Below are 19,654 nucleotides of genomic sequence, written 5' to 3' on the forward strand. Positions count from 1 at the left end.
AGATGTGAAAGCATTATCTACTGCTAAGGCAGATTGTTTTAAAAAGTTTGAAATGGTTGTAGCCCAAGGATCATAAAGAGGTGGCCGGGGCTAGTGATGTTAATGTGAGAAATTAGCATGTAACTGTAAGATCGAAGAGCGGCCTCCTCGACGAGGTCACGGAAGTGGCTATGTTAATGTGAGAGATTAGCATGTTAATTTAAGATCGAAAAATGGCCTCCACGAGGCAAGAGAGAGTGCAATCCAAAGGACATGTGAGCATGAAAGTGCAATCCAAAGGCATGAGAGTGCAATGCAAAGGACATCTAACTCTCATGCCCACTTGTACAGTACATGTATAGAATGAAAACAAATCATGCAGAGCACAGTAGTCTACACGTACATGTAATAGTACAAAACCTGACCCACATTGTCACTCTGGATGCTGAGAACACGTGAACTGGGACCGGTAATGGGCTGCAAGGGAGACAAGATGAGTGTGTATTCATCCACATCAGCATCACCACAGTGCTGTACTTGTTTGCGATGCATACGGGAATCTTTAGGCTTAACTGTTGATCGTCAAACCACAGAGGTGCAATTGATTAACTATTATTCAATACAATTTGCTTGAATGGTCAAACCCATGGTAAGAAAACCCACGATAGGCAACGTTTTAGTGCGTTTCATCGGTTATATATATAGGTATTGGTTGATTGTTTTGAAGGAAACAAAGACATTCAAAGACGTATTACAGTAAAACACGCACAAAATATATTTCCAGATTATAAATATGATATTAATGCTTAATTTTGAAATGTTCTGTGTTTCAGACATTGCTGCAATCATTTTTTTACACAGGATACATCCCACGCAGTCGAATAACATCAATATATCTGCACATCCTGCGAGCATGCATCGCGTGTTCAGCATTTATTATAACGACGCCAACAATGCCATGTACGACATTCCACATAACCATATTCAACTGGAACACATGAAGACCGTTCTGTTTGACACCCATAAGAGAGATACACAAAAGAGCTCATGTAAATTTATGTAGAAAACGGAATAAAAACTGAATCCTGCATAAAATAACATGGTAGAGATGCATATGTGGTGCCACAACCGCGGAGCAACTCCTCCGGCTCCGCCATCCCCTCGCCCCCCTCCACACAAACGCACGCACACCCCCACTAACACACACACGCACCCACGTAGGGTCTCGTGGGGGGGTCACCTGGTACCATTGTTTTTTTACCCGAGGGGCCCCTAGCGGGGATATCCCACGGTTTCCCAGTATTGTATATGTCGGGTCTTGAAAAATGAATAATAATAATAAAATAACTATAATGTGTAGTTATCCGAAATTATGCTAATTTAGGTAATTATGCTAATGTGTACAAATTGTGATAATTAGGCTCTGCCTCGTTGTCTAGGGTTGTATTATCAATCGGGATAAGACAATTAATTGTATGAAGTTATGCAAGTGTGATTGTAAGTATGCTGATTAAGCTCAGCTTCGTTGTCTAGGGTTATATTTTCAATCGGGATAATACAATGATTCTCGTTTTAACTTTTACTGATTATGTTTTCGTGTTTTATGTCAGGTCTCAAAATTCAGATCTCTCCGCAGGATACAGTTCTTATATTTAATATTATTATGCATGAACTTAGGAAGGCACCACTCAGACTCTTCTATGTTAAGCAACTTTAATCTTCCAACAAAAACAGAACACTCTAATAAGCGAACTCTTATGCTTGGAATGTCAACACAGTACTCCTGGAGATGCCTTCCTCATTGATCCGTACCTTTGACCCGCAATGATTACGTTTGTAAACTGGGTAACATATCAATTGGCTAATTCCTCAGAGTAAAGCGAGCATATAATGTGACAATTTTCATGCAAACAGCAATAAAGAAACATGTCCCGAAAGCAAAAGTAGACCTCAATTAATTCATTGGTAAGATTATGCAATTAACGAAATGTCTTGGAACAATGTTGTGCGGAAGTATGCCTGTCTGTCTAGCAAATGCTTATCAATTGGCTAAGGCTTCAATAAATTCGCGGGCAAGATTCTGTGATCAAAATAAAGATTTTAACACAATAGTATCCCTGTGAGTGTGTCGATCCTAACGTATATGTTTATACATGTTTTGTTTCATCAATGCATTCATTGCTACAGTTAGGCAATTAACAAAAAGTATGACTAAAATACTTCTAAACGACCGTATCCACGTAACTCAATGGGTGAAACACAAGGATAACTTTTGGAGCACTCTAATTATTCCAGATATGTGCGTGTGTTGGTGGATTGTCTCCTTGCTCAACTCTTTGAGTTTTGGGCGTTTCTTGTACCAAAAATGTGTTTGTTCCCTGCTGAGCGATGAGTCGTGTGTGTGTGTTTGGGCGCGTCAAACACACGGCGCTCTCGCTCTCTTTCGCTCGGCAGCAGCTGCAGGCTCATTTCACTGCTGGATGAGCTGAGTCGACACGACGCTTGTCTTTGAAGGTGCTTGATCGCGCTCGCAGTTCGACCGCTGGCCGCTGACACCCCCGCCCGGTGGCGCTGGTTGTGCACTATCTCCGGCGCCGTGCTCTCTGGCAATACACGATGTGCTCGCAACTCGTTCGCTGGTGGCAGACACCCTTGCTCGGTAGAGCTGGTTGCACGCCTGCCCCGTGCTCTCTGGCGATGCATGATGCACTCGCAGCTCGTCCGCTCCTGCTGGTCCTCTGGATGTTCGCTTGGTCGATACTTGGCGCTTTCCGCCCTTACTTCAGGGCTGCGATTGCTCCGGCTCTTTCCACTGCTCCGTTTTCTCTTCTTTGGCAGGCAGCTGCCAGCTTCACGCTGGCATTCAGTGGTGCCTCTCCCACCCTTCCTTCAGGGCGTCGCCTTTTCGTTGCTCAACTTTCGTGCTGTCCGTCCTTCCTCCAAGAGGGCTCTTGCGGTGAGCTGCTCGTCGCTGGCTGGATCACTCACTCTCACAACTTGTAAATTGTATTCGCACACCTCTTACACGACTCTGATAGCTTAGTACAATACAACTCATCGCAATCCTTGACTCTGCAAGCGACTCAAAACATCAAAATGAATGTAGAATCAAACTTTCAGCAATACTCTGTCGGTCCATGCCGAACTCGGCACTTAGCAACACCTCGCCCCTCTTCTCTGCGAGACACGACACCCATTGTTGATCTCGAGGCCATGCCGTGGAACCTGCCCCTCGCAGTACTGAGTTGCATGATCTGTGTCTTTGCTTCTGTAATGCGGGCGTAAACGGCCTCGCGGATATGACGTCACGGGGGGAGGGGTTAGGTCACGTGAGAGAGAGGGATGAGGTCTTAAGGGGGAGAACCGGAAGAGACGGGAGGAGAGTACGGGAATAGAGACAGGGTGAGGCCACGCAGGGCGGAGAGTGGAGAGTGGCGAGATCGCCACACGGTGAGACTCGGCACCGTCGGCCAGTGGTGACCGAGCAAGGTAGGAACGAGGAGCAGCGGTGGAGCTGCAGTGAGAGCAGCCGGAGGACTGTACAAGGGAACCTGCAGCAGAGCTGCATCGGAGTGGAGAAAGGCTACGGGAGCGACGGCAGCGTCGAGCTGCCAAGCGGGGAGGCTCTGAGCGAGGGCCGTGTGGGACAAGTTGTAAAGAACCCGAATAAAGGACAACGGAGACAGACACAGTGAAAGAGTCCTTTATTACACTTATATGTTAAATGCTCTCCCCTCTGCGCGTCTCTTGCGAAAGAAACAGATACCCTCTTTCTCGTTCTCCTCCCGTTGCCACAGCCACCTGGTTGCCCCCCCCCCCCTTTTTTTACCTTTGACTGGCTACTTTCGATCACCATGTTAATGTTGTTGTTTGCATTCCCGCCCCCCCCCCCCTCTGCCTTCGTGGTGTTTGCTATCTCAAGGGAGGCACCATCCCTTCATACGTATTTTATTGCTACCATTTGTTGTGTCAAATTGTTGGAAGACAAATGAAATACATATTATCTGGTCTTGTGTGTTTGACCTTTTTTCCTTGTATCTTTTTTGAGTTACCCTAGGTCTAATACCTCATAATTATTATTTGGTTTATGTTTAACCAAGATTTGTAATGTACCATTAGTTGTTACCTCCGGTATTTAAAGGGTTTTATTAACCTTTGCTCCCTGTCTGTATCCAGGGATCCATGCTTTTTATTCTCGAGTTATATTTTGATATCCTGAGGTTGGAGATGTAACTAAGTTTTCACTTAAGCTTTCTTGACAGCCGGCATTCGTATTTTTTGGCTCTCATGGTAAAGTCACGTAGATAGAAAGATACAATAATAAACAATATATGAGGTGAATAAGGGTGAAATAAAAGAAGTTATAATGAAGCCACTAATGTGTAGACTGCAGTATATAATGTCGACTTATTCGAACTTTTACCGTTAAAGAAAACGCCAGTTGTAATGTCCGTTTGCCCCTGGTCTGTGTCTGTGTCTGGAGAAGTTTGTGAAACGTCCAAAACGTTCGTGGGGGTCGTGTCATATGGTCATTTGACAATCTGTAGGTTTCCCAGATCGTCGTTATGACCTCCAGATGCTTGGTGTGGCTTGTGGGAGGTGGGCGGGTGTTGGTTTCATTTTTTTTTTATAGATTTATAACTTTTAAAAAAATTGGCAGAAATATTCTTAATATAAATTAATGGAAAAGGCCTACATATACAACACCTACTGGGGAAGCCCTGTGAGTCGAGGGAAAACAGTCGGCTTCCCCAATTCATGAGGACCTCGGTAACATCCCTTGCCATCGCTTGAAGTCACGCGGCAAGCCCCTATTGGACCCCATGTGCTTGCCCTTAAAAAATGCGGATTCAAACCCCCGATGAAGCTCGGAGAGCTGAATGGAGTTCAAAAGAACTCACAAACAAACACGGCCTTATTGTTAAGAAGCCGACGCAGAAATTCCCTGGGGTTTTATATTCCACCAAGCTGCTCACGGTCCACCCTAAATCCGCATCCACCATACAAATCATTGCAGTAGACGCGGGACACCTGACACGCAAATGGAAAATTAAAAACTCTGCAGTAACATGCGACTGCGGTTATCCAGGACAGACCGCATAATGACACAATTCCCGATCCACAAATACGAAGGAGACGTCGGAGTGTCGGTCCGCTCCGCTGCTCGTTGACGTGGTTGCGTGGCTTGACCACCTGAATGTGAAATTTTTGTTTTTTACCCTTTTATCTGGCAACAAAACTGACACCTTTTTTTTACAAGGAGTCATGTTTGCATAGACCACAATACCTGCAGTCATAATGCAAACAAAAAACATAACTGATAATGTATGGACTGTCCTTGAAGTTGATTGGTCCACACCCGAGACAGCTTTCCTTAGAGCCTAGTCTCACATGGGTTGGACCAGATGACGCTAAAAGGCGCACAACTCAAAGACAATGCACCATCAGAGTATGAGAGCTAGGGGTAAGCATTTACACCATTGGTACCTCATTTGCCAGTAAAAAATATGATAATTGGTTTTTTACCCTTTAATCTGGCAACAAAACTGACATCTTTTTTACGAGGAGTCATGCTTGCATAGACCACAATACCTGCAATCAAAATGCAAACAAAAAACATAACTCTGATAATGTATGCACTGTCCTTGAAGTTGATTGGTCCACACCCGAGACAGCTTTCCTTAGAGCCTAGTCTCACATGGTGTTGGACCAGATGACGCCAAAAGGCAAATGGGGTTCCAATGGTGTGAAATTTTAGTTTGTTGTCGGCATCGACATCAACGTACGAACGAAAGAAGGAGACCACCGAGGTGGAGCAATAAACTCGGGGTGATGACGGATACAAACCAGACCAAGCGGAGACCATGTACCAAATCGGATTTTGGTTACTGATGTTAGAGTGATTGTGTTGCAAGTGTGGTCACTACGCGTCTGTACGTGATCACTTCCGAAGCTTGGCGGTTTTTGGCAACGCCACGGGGCTGCATTCTTTTTAAATCGAGGACAATGTAGGGCATGGGGAACGTGTTTTTCCAGCGCTAATCCCATTTATTCAAAATAAGCGCACAATTACACACTGAGATGCACTTACATATTCATGCATGAAACACAATGGGAACATTACCCTTCGGTATGTTAATAGACATGCGGATTGTACCTTCCAAAATTAACAATCGAATGCAAATATCCTGAAAGACAAAGGATTGGATCCTAGAGGGGGAGTTATAAGGCGGCTCAGAAGCAGAGCTCAATGCCATTTCGAGAGGGAACTTGATGAGGTTGGACGCTCGACTCGTCGCTCTGCTGATCGCCCTTCAACCGCGAGACAACGCAGCCTGGCGAGCACAATTGCTGTGTCGACAGTTAGGCGACTTTGCGTCGGGAGAGTTCGTGGCGACATCTTCAGACGGGTTCCAGACATCGATGTACCGTGAATCTCCAAGTAAGTGTCTATTTTCGCGGACAAACTCTTAAACGTGTTCGTCGTCAAATTTACGGGATTTTTTTGCGTCTCGTTTAGACGCGAGTGTCGTTCTTGTTTTAGCAGTTAACAAAATCTCAAACTCAACGCTAAACATCCTTGCGGCCGATAGCGTACTTTTGACTCGATAACACAGCTGCTGTTACTACGCTCACATGGAGCAGATACGCTCTCCACAGCCCCACGCACACGGAGACAAGAAGCCATTCAATTGCTCTTTGTGTGGGAAGGCATTTTCACGGCCATCACATCTTCAGAGACACCAGAGAACACTCATCAACTCTTCAAAACCACCAGAAAACACACACGGGCGAGAAGTCGTTCCCGTGCCCTGTGCGTGGGAAGGCATTTGCACAGTCATCAACTCTTCAAACTCATCAGAGAACACACACGGGCGAGAAGCCATTCCTGTGCCCTCTGTGTGGGAAGACATTTGCACACTCATCACATCTTCAGAGTCACCAGAGAACACACACGGGCGAGAAGCCATTCCTGTGCCCTGTGTGTGGGAAGGCATTTGCACGCTCATCAAACATGAACAGGCATCAGAAGGTCCACAATGATAGGAAACTGAAATCAAAAGCTGAAATTCGAGGTGCTGGAATGAATCCTGAAGAAGTTTCCACCTTCGATCCCATGCAGTTGGATCCCGAGAGATGGTTGGATGTAATGGAGTGGCTCGAGAGTCAACCAGAGAGCTCGGGGTGACTGAAAAAAAATTACGTCATGTGGTTATATCTATTAAGCCGTATCGAGTACTTTTGTGTGTAATTTTGACCATTTTAGTTTTACAGTTTGTGAGAGTTTAATGACGTGCCCAGTGGTGGTTTGTAATGTTATCGGATTACTTGCCGAAGTGGTGTGATGAGCACTGGTTGTGAGAGGGTTCAATTGTAGTCGTTAGGTGTTCCTGTTGAGCTAAAGATGGAATGCGTCTGTAGGTACATCTTTACTCAACATTTTAAACGTTTTAGTTTTCAAGTATATAGCTTTTTGAATTGGTATTAATCGACTTTAGATAGCCGATTTCAGGATGTACATTGATGACGCGTTCGTTGGATATATGGCCTTGACTTCAACATAGACGCACAGTGAACAAATGTGGTGAACTAATAAGGACATCATGGGGAATGATACTATAACGCTTTGGTATTCCTGGAACGGATATGGTTTGCATTGTACTGGAAATGTGTGAACATAGGACATAATAAATATTCGGTTCGAGTTTTGACGTAAAAATGATTGCAGATGAATAAAAACGTATTTTTAACAAATGTTTGTACGGTCTTTATTTTATAATGTTCCTAGCAATAACATGTTAAGATAATTTCAGGTGGAGGATGTCCGTCACACAAGTGTGCCCTTAACCGGCAGCATCTTGGCTGTCTACCCGATTAACACGTGTTCCTTGAGGGGAAAGGTCCCCGTAGTTAATCGTTCATCAACGTACCAGTCCTTAATTCCGAAGTATGTCGGGGATAAACTGTACTTTATAACATGTAAACTGTAATACTATAAACGATAACACTAAACATTAAACGATTATAAACCAGTGTTTAAATGTATAACCATATAAACGGAGGTAAAGTATTATAATATCATTAGAAGAACACTGGTCGTATTGGAATCGCACTCTGCTCATATGTATGTATAGTGTACGTGCAAGGATCGGATAAAAATTATTACAATTACAACATGGTCTTATTACAATCACGATTTTCACTGCTAGATGTCATCGAGTAACAATACGGAATATATTTATATAAATACACGCACAAACCCATTAGAAACTCATGAGATTATGAATCTTTACAATTATTATAACAATCACTAATTGTGACAAAGAGAAATTCCCAGAAGCAAAACACCACGCTCACGTGACGAATTCTTAGAAAAACTGCAACACTCAAGTGACAGAACTCAACAAAAAACGCCGCTTTAAAAATAACAACATCAATGGACAAATCCTAAAAACAGACAAAACACGCACGTTTGTAGCTGTTAGAAGAAGACAACACCTAGCACCTTCAACTATACACATTATACATCCAACTCGTAAATGGGGCGGTATATGACAGCCTTCGCTGCTGTCGACGGGGCCAAGCAGCGAGTGTTTAACTCCATTGTTTCAGAATCCGTGTCATCACCCGGCCACAGCGCCTTAGCCAAACTACATCGTCCCAACAAGGCAGCCTTCCATATGCTGTGTATTTTAGCAGTATATTTACGGACGCACTTGAAGATAACAATTCGTCTAGAAAAGACAGGCGACTTGTTCTACCAACATGATTTCAATTTATATCCGAAAGAAGTATGAGTTCATTCATGAGTAGTATTCACTATGCCCCGATGGCACTAACCTGCACACAGTTATGATTAAACAAAGTAAACAGTAGTCGCTCATCCCAGCTCAGACATGATCATAGCAATTATTTCCAAATCCGTGTCGGGTCCCACGAGAACAGGGCACGTCCACAAATTCTCAAATTGTAAACTCACATTGTATACTCTAACATTATAAACTCTAACAATATAACCTTAAAACTATGAGCTATATATTGTAACGCTTTAAAATATCACTACAAACCAGTGTTATAGTAAACTATAATGTTGTGAACTCTAACAACATAAGCTATGAGCGATACATTATAACGCTATAAAATAACATCATAAACAAGTGTGATATTCGAATCTCATTCGAATTCTTAGCTTCACACCGTGGTCCTCTAAGAATCACACTATGCTCGTGAGTATGTAACATGTCTGCATGTAATATGTATGTATGTAACATGTCTGTATGTAATATGTATGCATGAGATATGTCTCTATGTAGTATGTATGAATGTAAAATGTATGTATGTAATATGGACGTGCCAACCAAGGGTGGGATATGTGAAGCGGAAGGTGCAGGATCAGGATGGGATTAAATTTATTTGAATAACACTTTGGTGGTATTAGGATCAAGCTGTCCACTGCTGGATGAATGTTCCATCTCAATGGCATCAAATAGCAAAATTCAGTATGAATATGTAAAATAATCGCACAAACCCAATATTAGCCATTGAAATAATGAATCGTTACAATTGTAATGACTCCAGACTCAGACTGCAGAGGGTTCTTTTATTTAGCCTTTAACGCGGTTTCAGACCCCAGGCGTCACGATGTCGCAACGACGACGACGAGACAGCAACCAGCCAACACAGCCCCAAACCTCGTTCCTCCCCCTCTCTCATTATCGGCGTGAACCTCCGCCCACACTTGGTCTCGCCTTCCCTTCTCGAACTCTCTCTATCTTGTTGTCACCACTTGTCCCTTAGTTGAGGCACTGTCTTTACATCACCCACCTCTATGACCTCTACCTGACCCCGCCATGGGCGGAGCAACTTGGGGGATTTTCCCGGTGGCACCTGTGGGCAATACAACTATGCCCTGTCCCCCACTGCCCATGGAAGCACGTGTTCCCGCCGCCCCGTGTTCTTTTCATTAGCGGATTGCGCTCTGGTGGGGAAAGGTCCTCGTTATGAATCGTTTCGCAACGTTCAGGTCCAGAATACCGAAGTATAGCGGGAATCACCTGTACTTAAAACATGTAAACTAATAACACTATAAACAATAACACTAAACATTGAACGACAAAAAAGTATTAACTGGTTTTATAATTTATAGCACCATAAACGGAGGTACGGTATTTAAATCTCATTAGAAGTATTACAATCGCACTCTACACATGTGTATGTAAATTATCTGTTAAATTGAACCGGGGGTCGGATATGTGAACTGTGGGGGGTACAGGGCAAGAATCGCATTCACATTTTAGAATAATAATATTGTCGTATTAGCATTTCACTGTGCTTGAATGTATGTTACGTGCAAATGCAAATCGTCAGTCGTAAATGCGAGGGAGGGGTTAAGAGGTACACGTTTAATCCAGTGTTAACATTTATTTTAGCATCATATTTAAGGACATTGTTGTTGATAAGAATTCGTCTGGACATGTCATGTGACTTGTTCTACTCGATCAACCAAAATTTTTACAATGTCGGTCATACAGGAGTGTGATTTCATTCATGAGTAGTATTCACAGAGCCCCGATGACACTAACCTACCTAAAGTTATGGTTATATAAAGTAATCTTGAGTGACTTAATTCTCAGCTCAAATATGATCATCGCAATCATTTCCAAAGACGTGTGGGGTCCTGCGAGAGAAGGTCCCGACTACAAACAGCTGGGCAGCAGAATCGGAAGTAGCTGCGTCGCCATCGAAATGTGATGTTGCTGCTGTTGTTGTCGCTGCTGTTGTTGCTGCTGTAGTTGTTTCTGTTGCTGCAATAAACGCAGGGAGGTGGTGTTCCGTGATGGGATGACGCCTTTGATTAAAGCCTCTGATCAAACTCACCCGATTGACGCCCTTGATCGTCGCATTTGATCAACTCTGATATTGTAGACTCTCACATCTTAAGCTCTATCATAGTGAAACATAACATTATAACCTATGAACTACAACTTATCCATTGTAACGCTGTAAAAGAATATTACCTATTGGGTTTCACTCCCTCGTCGAGAAGGCCGCTCTCTTCCTTTTCTAAAGTTACGTGCTAATTTCTCTGCATTCACTTTAAATCGAGGACAAAATTTTTCCATTTATTCAAAATAGGCGCACAGTTACACACTGAGATGAACTTACATATTCATGCATGAAGCACAATGGGCACATTACCCTTCGGTATGTTAATAGACATGCGGATTGTAACTTCCAAAATTAACAATCGAATGCAAATATCCTGAAAGACAAAGGATTGGATCCTTGGGGGGGAGTTATAAGGCGGCTCAGAAGCAGAGCTCAATGCCATTTCGGGAGGGAACTTGATGAGGTTGGATGCTCGACTCGTCGCTCTGCTGATCGCCCTTCAATCGCGAGACAACGCAGACTGGCGAGCACAATTGCTGTGTCGACAGTTAGGCGACTTTGCGTCGGGAGAGTTCGTGGCGACATCTTCAGACGGGTTCCAGACGTCGATCTACCGTGAATCTCCAAGTAAGTGTCTATTTTCGCGGATAAACTCTTAAACGTGTTCGTCGTCAAATTAGCGGTATTTTTTTGCGTCTCGGTTAGACGCGAGTGTCGTTCTTGTTTTAGCAGTTAACAAAATCCAAAACTCCTTTCGGCCGATAGCGTACTTTTGGCTCAATAGCACCGCTGCTGTTACTACGCTCAGATGGAGCAGAGACGCTCTCCACAGCCCCACGCACACGGAGGCAAGAAGCCATTCAATTGCTCTGTGTGTGAGAAGTCCTTTTCACGGCCATCACATCTTAAGAGACACCAGAGAACACACACGGGCGAGAAGCCGTTCCTGTGCTCTGTGTGCGGGAAGACATTTGCACACTCATCACATCTTCAGAGTCACCAGAGAACACACACGGGCGAGAAGCCGTTCCTGTGTACTGTGTGTGGGAAGACATTTGCACAGTCATCACATCTTCAGAGTCATCAGAGAACACACACGGGCGAGAAGCCATTCGTGTGCCCTGTGTGTGGGAAGACATTTTCAAAGTCATCAAATCTTCATAGTCATCAGAGAACACACACGGGCGAGAAGCCATTCCTGTGCCCTGTGTGTGGGAAGACATTTTCCAAGTCATCAAATCTTCATAGTCATCAGAGAACACACACGGGCGAGAAGCCATTCCTGTGCCCTGTGTGTGGGAAGACATTTGCAGACTCATCAACCAGGAACAGGCATCAGAAGGTCCACAATGATAGGAAACTGAAATCAAAAGCTGAAATTCAAGGTGCTGCAATTAGTCCTGAAGATGTTTCCACCTTCGATCCCATGCAGTTGGATCCCGAGAGATGGCTGGATGTAATGGAGTGGCTCGAGAGTCAACCAGAGAGCTCGGGGTGACTGAAACATAATATTGCATGTGGTTACACCTATTACGCCATATCGAGTACTTTTGTGCGTAATTTTTTACCATTTTAGTTTAACAGTTTTTGTGAGTTTAATTACGTGCCCAGTGGTGGTTTGTAATGTTATCAGATTACTTGCCGAAGTGGTGTGAAGAGCACTGGATGTGAGAGGGTTTAATTGTAGTCGTTAGGTGTTCCTGTTGAGCTAAAGTTGGAATGCGCCTGTAGGTACATCTTTACTCAACATTTTAAACGGTTTTTTCAAGTACATAGCTTTTTTATTGGTATTAATCGACTTTAGATAGCCGATTTCAGGATGTACATTGATGTGGTGAACTAATAAGGAAATCATGGGGAATTATATTTTAACGCTTTGGTATTCCTAGAACGGAAATGGTTTGCATTGTACTGGAAATGTGTGAACATAGAACATAATACATATTCCCTTCGAGTTTTGACGTAAAAATGATTGCAGATGAATAAATATGTTTTTTTAACAAATGTTTGTACAGTCTTTATTTTATAATGTTCCTAGCAATAACATGTTAAGATAATTTCAGGTGGAGGATCTCCGTCACACAAGTGTGCCCTTAACCGGCAGCATCTTGGCTGTCTACCCGATTAACACGTGTTCCTTGAGGGGAAAGGTCCCCGTAGTTAATCGTTCATCAACGTACCAGTCCCTAATCCCGAAGTATGTCGGGGATAAACTGTACTCTATAACATGTAAACTGTAATACTATAAACGATAACGCTCAAATCTCAGCTCAGATAGGATCATCTCAATTATTTCCATAGACGTGTGGGGTCCCACGAGAGCACTGTTATATACGCAGCATGTTGGTGTAGGACATATTAAACATTAGGTTCGCGTTTTAACGTAAAAATGATTGCAAGATGAATAAAAACGTATTTTTGACAAATGTTTGTCCCTTATTTATTTTACAATGTTCATAGCAAAAACATGTTAAGAGAATTTCAGGTGGAAGATCTCCGTCGCATAAGTGTGCCCTTAACCGGCAGCATCTTGTTACAAATGTTATCGCAGTAAATAATTCGGACCACAGCAGGACACTCAATCTCGAGCATTTGCGAAGCAACGATATGAGTGGGCTAAGACCTGCAAGTTTATTCGAGTGTTGACGTTATTTTAGCTATATAGTTAAGTACACTGTATGTGATAAGAATTCGTCGACATGGCAGGTGTCTTGTTCTCCTTAATCAACCAAAATTATGACAAATCTCATAAAATGAGTGTGCGCTAATTCTTCAGTAGTATTCGCTAAACACTAACCTAAGTAAACTTTAGTCTCTCAAATCTCAGCTCAGATAAGATCATCTCAATTATTTCCATAGACGTGTGGGGTCCCACGAGAGCAGAGCCGGCTACAAACAGCCGGGCGGCAGTTGGAGCAGAAGCAGAAGTCGCTGCTTTGCCATCGAACGGTTTCGTAGCTGCTGTAGTTGCTTCTGTTACTGTTATATACGCAGCATGTCGATGTCCCGTAAGAGGATAACGGCTTATTTAAAAAAAACTCTGATCAAACCTACCAGATCAACGCTCTCGATCGACGCCTTTGATATACTCTTACATTGTTAACTCTCACACTGTGAATGTTAACAATTTGAACTCCAACAATATAATTTATAAACATTAACATATACATTTGAAGAATATACAAATTACCGTAAACAAGTGTTAAAGTAAACTCTAAATTTGTGAACTCTAACAATATAACCTATAAGCTATACATTAAAACGCTATAAAATAACATTATTAACTAGTGTTATAGATTAGCAAACCGTACAATGAAGTGTTATATTTGAATCTCAATCGAATTATTAGAATCATTCCGTGGTCCTCTTCGAATCACACTATGCTCGTAAGTATGTAACATGTATGTATGTAACATGTCTGTATGTAATTTGGACGTGCCAACCAATGGTGGGATATGTGAAGCGGAAGGTGCAGGATCAGGATGGGATAAAAATTATTTGAATAACACTTTGGTGGTATTAGGATCAAGCTGCCCACTGCTGGATGAATGTTCCATCTCAATGGCATCAAATAGCAATATTCAGTATGAATATGTAAAATAATCGCACAAACCCAATATTAGCCCGTGAAATAATGAATCGTTACAATTGTAATGCGGTTTCAGACCCCGGGCGTCACGATATAGCAACGACGACGACGAGACAGCAACCAGCCAACACAGCCCCAAACCTCGTTCCTCCCCCTCTCTCATTCTCGGCGTGAACCTCCGCCCACACTTGGTCTCGCCTTCCCTTCTCGAACTCTCTCTATCTTGTTGTCACCACTTGTCCCTTAGTTGACGCACTGTCTTTACATCACCCACCTCTATGACCTCTACCTGACCCAGCCATGGGCGGAGCAACTTGGGAGATTTTCCCGGTAGCACCTGTAGGCAATACAACCATGCCCTGTCCCCCACTGCCCATGGAAGCACGTGCTCCCGCCGCCCCGAGTTCTTTTCATTAGCGTATTGCGCTCTGGTGGGGAAAGGTCCTCGTTATGAATCGTTTCGCAACGTTCAGGTCCAGAATACCGAAGTATACCGGGAATCACCTGCACCTAAAAAATATGTAAACTGATAACACTATAAACAATAACACTAAACATTAAACGACAAAAATTATCAACTGGTTTTATAATTTATAGCACCATAAACGGAGGTATGGTATTTAAATCTCATTAGAAGTATTAAAATCGCACTCTACACATATGTATGTAAATTATCTGTTCAATCGAACCGGGGGTAGGATATGTTAACTGTGAGGGTACAGGGCAAGAATCGCATTCACATTTTAGAATAATAATATGGTAGTATTAGCATTTTAATGGGCTATAATGTATGTTAAGTGCAAATGCAAATCGTTAGTCGTAAATGCGAGGGAGGGGTTAAGAGGTGCACGTTGAATCCAGTGTTAACATTTATTTTAGCATCATATTTAAGGACACTGTTGTTGATAAGAATTCGTCTACTCGATCAACCAAAATTAGTACAATGTCGGTCATACAGGAGTGTGATTTCATTCATGAGTAGTATTCACAGAGCCCCGATGACACTAACCTACCTAAAGTTATGGTTAAACAACGTAATCTTGAGTGACTTAATTCTCAGCTCAGACATGATCATCGCAATCATTTCCAAAGACGTGTGGGGTCCTGCGAGAGCAGGTCCCGACTACAAACAGCTGGGCAGCAGAATCGTAAGTAGCTGCGTCGCCCTCGAAATGTGATGTTGCTGCTGTTGTTGTCGCTACTGTTGTTGCTGCTGTAGTTGCTTCTGTTCCTGTGATATACGCAGGGAGGTGGTGTTCTGTGATGGGATGACGCTTTTGATTAAAGCCTCTGATCAAACTCACCCGATTGACGCCCTTGATCGTCGCATTTGATCAACTCTGATATTGTATACTCTCACATCTTAAGCTCTATCATAGTGAAACATAATATTATAACCTATGAACTACAACCTATCCATTGTAACGCTATTGGATTTCACTTCCTCGTCGAGAAGGCCGCTCTCTTCCTTTTCTAAAGTTATATGCTAATTTCTCTGCATTCACTTTGAATCGAGGACAATGTTTTTCCATTAATTCAAAATAAGCGCACAATTACACACTGAGATGCACTTACATATTCATGCATGAAGCACAATGGGCACATTACTCTTCGGTATGTTAATAGACATGCGGATTGTACCTTCCAAAATTAGCAATCGAATGCAAATATCCTGAAAGACAAAGGATTGGATCCTAGGGGGGGAGTTATAAGGAAGCTCAGAAGCAGAGCTCAATGCCATTTCGAGAGGGAACTTGATGAGGTTGGACGCTCGACTCGTCGCTCTGCTGATCGCCCTTCAACCGCGAGACAACGCAGCCTGGCGAGCACAATTGCTGTGTCGACAGTTAGGCGACTTTGCGTCGGGAGAGATCGTGGCGACATCTTCAGACGAGTTCTAGACATCCATATACCGTGAATCTCCAAGTAAGTGTCTATTTTCGCGGATAAACTCTTAAACGTGTTTTGTCGTCATATTTACGGGATTTTTTTGCGTCTCGGTTAGACGCGAGTGTCGTTCTTGTTTTAGCAGTTAACGAAATCCAAAACTAAACGCTAAACATCCTTTCGGCCGATAGCGTATTTTTGATTCGATAACACCGCTGCTGTTACTACGCTCACATGGAGCAGATACGCTCTCCACAGCCCCACGCACACGGAGGCAAGAAGCCATTCAATTGCTCTGTGTGTGGGAAGGCATTTTCATGGTCATCAAGTCTTAAGAGACACCAGAAAACACACACGGGTGAGAAGCCAATCCTGTGCTCTGTGTGTGGGAAAACATTTGCACACTCATCACATCTTCAGAGTCATCAGAGAACACACACGGGCGAGAAGCCATTCCTGTGCCCTGTGTGTGGGAAGGCATTTGCACAGTCGTCAACTCTTCAAAACCATCAGAGAACACACACGGGCGATAAGCCATTCCTGTGCCCTGCGTGTGGGAAGGCATTTTCACAGTCGTCAACTCTTAACAGGCATCAGAAGGTCCACAATGATAGGAAACTGAAATCAAAAGCTGAAATTCAAGGTGCTGCAATGAGTCCTCAAGAAGTTTCTACCTTCGATCCCATGCAGTTGGATCCCGAGAGATGGCTGGATGTAATGGAGTGGCTCGAGGATCAAACCGAGAGCTCGGGGTGACTGAAAAAAAAATATTATGTTATGTGGTTATACCTATTAAGCCGTATCGAGTACTTTTGTGTATAATTTTGACCATTTTAGTTTTATAGTTTTTTTGAGAGTTTAATGACGTGCACAGTGGTGGTTTGTAATGTTATCGGATTACTTGCCGAAGTGGTGTGATGCGCACTGGTTGTGAGAGGGTTCAATTGTAGTCGTTAAGTGTCCCTGTTGAGCTAAAGTTGGAATGCGTCTGTAGGTACATCTTTACTCAACATTTTAAACCATTTTTTTTCAAGTATATAGCGGTTTTCGATTGGTATTAATCGACTTTAGATAGCTGATTTCAGGATGTACATTGATGACGCGATCGTTGGATATATGGCCTTGACTTCAACATGGACGCACAGTGAACAAATGTGGTGAATTAATAAGGAAATCAATGATACTTTAACGTTTTGGTATTCCTGGAACGGAAATGGTTTGCATGGTACTGGAAATGTGTGAACATAGGACGTAATAAATATTCCCTTCGAGTTTTGATGTAAAATTATTGCAGATGAATAAAAACGTATTTTTAACAAATGTTTGTCCATTCTTGATTTTATCATGTTCCTAGCAAAAACATGTTAAGATAATTTCAGGTGTAGGATCTCCGTCACACAAGTGTGCCCTTAACCGGCAGCATCTTGGCTGTCTACCCGATTAACACGTGTTCCTTGAGGGGAAAGGTCCCCGTAGTTAATCGTTCATCAACGTACCAGTCCCTAATCCCTAAGTATGTCGGGAATAAACTGTACTCTATAACATGTAAACTGTAATACTATAAACTATAACACTAAACATTAAACGATTATAAACTAGTGTTTTAATTTATAACCATTTAAACGGAGGTAAGGTATTATAATATCATTAGAAGCATTAGAATCACAGTGTGATCGTATAAGAATCACGCACAAACCCATTCTTAACTAATGAGATTATGAATCGTTACAATTATTATAACAATCGCAATTTGTGACAAAGCGAAATTCCCACAAGCAAAACACCACGCTCACGTGACGAATTCTTAAACAAACTGCAACACTCAAGTGACAGAACTCAACAAAAAAACGCCGCAATAAAAATAACTACATCAATGGGCAAATCCTAAAAACAGACAACACACGCACGTTAGTAGCTGTTAGAAGAAGACAACACCTGGCACCTTCAACTATACACATCATACAGCCAACTCGTAAATGGGGCGGTATATGACAGTCTTCGCTGCTGTCGACGGGGCCAAGCAGCGAGTGTTTAACTCCAATGTTTCAGAATCCGTGTCATCACCCGGCCACAGCGCCTTAGCCAAACTACATCTCCCCAACAAGGCAGCCTTCACTATGCTGTGTATTTTAGCAGTTTATTTACGGACACACTTGAAGATAACAATTCGTCTAGAAAAGGCAGGCGACTTGTTCTACCAACATGATTTCAATTTATATCCGAAAGAAGTATGCGTTCATTCATGAGTAGTATTCACTAAGCACCGATGGCACTAACCTACACACAGTTATGATTAAACAAAGTAAAAATTAGTCGCTCATCCCAGCTCAGACATGATCATAGCAATTATTTCCAAATCCTTGTCGGGTCCCACGAGAACAGGGGGCCTCGCTCGCGTGGCGACAGCGATCGCCTCACTCCTCCGCCGCGTGCTGCTTTGTGGTGGCAGGTCCACCGCCCAGTAGGGGTGGTGGCGGTGGTCGTGCATCGGTGCCAACCGTGACCACTATCACCACACTACCCACTCACCCCGTGATACTCGCTACACACACCACACTGTTCCCCAGAGAGACGGTGCCACTGGGACCACAGCTGGGGAATGAAGCTGAGCAGCAGATGCCAGGACTACAGCGGAGAATGACTGCTGCCGGCGCAGCCAATGACATCGCCTGTTGCAATCCTTGCTCTGTGGGCGCGCGAGTCAGTGGGGAGGGGGGTCTTGACGTCATTGCTCACCCCCCATGCACAAATCATTTTCTTTTTAACTCCTCTATACCCGGTCGATATCCCTGTACCGGTATTAGTATTATTCCTACCAGCCCACCCCGCAGGGTCCTGTTTTCAAATACGTATTTAAAAATATGTTTTCAATTTTTTAAAAATTTAGAATGTCGTTGTCCATGTGGGGAGCGCAGTGGATCGTTTCGTCTAAGCTGCTTTTCGGAATCCGCGTGATAACCCAGTCACATCGCCTAACTCCAGTCAAAGCACCTTACCCAAACTACATCTCCCCAACAAGGCAGCCTTACCGCTGCTGTGTATTGTGTTTATGGGATAACAGAGGTGTGTATTATCCCATACGCCTTGACCAAAACGACTGATTATCCGCTCAACACCATAGCCCGTAAAACACTATTGGAGACAGTGTTGTTTGAGAGCAGCTATTAAAGTCGAGTGTGGTCACTACGCGTCTGTACGTGCTCCCTCCCGAAGCTTGGCGGTTTTTGGCAACGCCACGGGGCTGCATTCACTTTAAATTGAGGACAACGGAGGGCATGGCGAACGTGTTTATCCATTTATTCAAAATTT

At 43.3% G+C, this 19,654-nt stretch overlaps 2 protein-coding genes across 5 annotated transcripts in view; one reads left to right on the forward strand and one right to left on the reverse strand.

Moving 5' to 3' along the window:
* The window catches only part of LOC133361284 (zinc finger protein 239-like), an 807,570-nt gene that overhangs the window by 709,893 nt on the left and 78,023 nt on the right, over nt 1-19,654 (reverse strand). The gene's annotated exons all lie outside the window — the stretch shown is intronic.
* LOC133361348 (zinc finger protein 585A-like) overlaps nt 1-19,654 on the forward strand; it is a 75,318-nt gene that overhangs the window by 4,853 nt on the left and 50,811 nt on the right. Inside the window, exons 3-5 of the mRNA XM_061580278.1 lie at nt 6,806-7,002; nt 11,782-12,205; nt 16,625-16,945. Of these exons, the coding sequence (XP_061436262.1) occupies nt 6,806-7,002; nt 11,782-12,205; nt 16,625-16,945 (942 nt within the window). The remainder of the gene's footprint in view (nt 1-6,805; nt 7,003-11,781; nt 12,206-16,624; nt 16,946-19,654) is intronic.

This window comes from Lethenteron reissneri, chromosome 72 (genome assembly GCF_015708825.2).
Source record: "Lethenteron reissneri isolate LAM-NWPU_2019-01 chromosome 72, ASM1570882v1, whole genome shotgun sequence".
NCBI lineage: Eukaryota > Metazoa > Chordata > Hyperoartia > Petromyzontiformes > Petromyzontidae > Lethenteron > Lethenteron reissneri.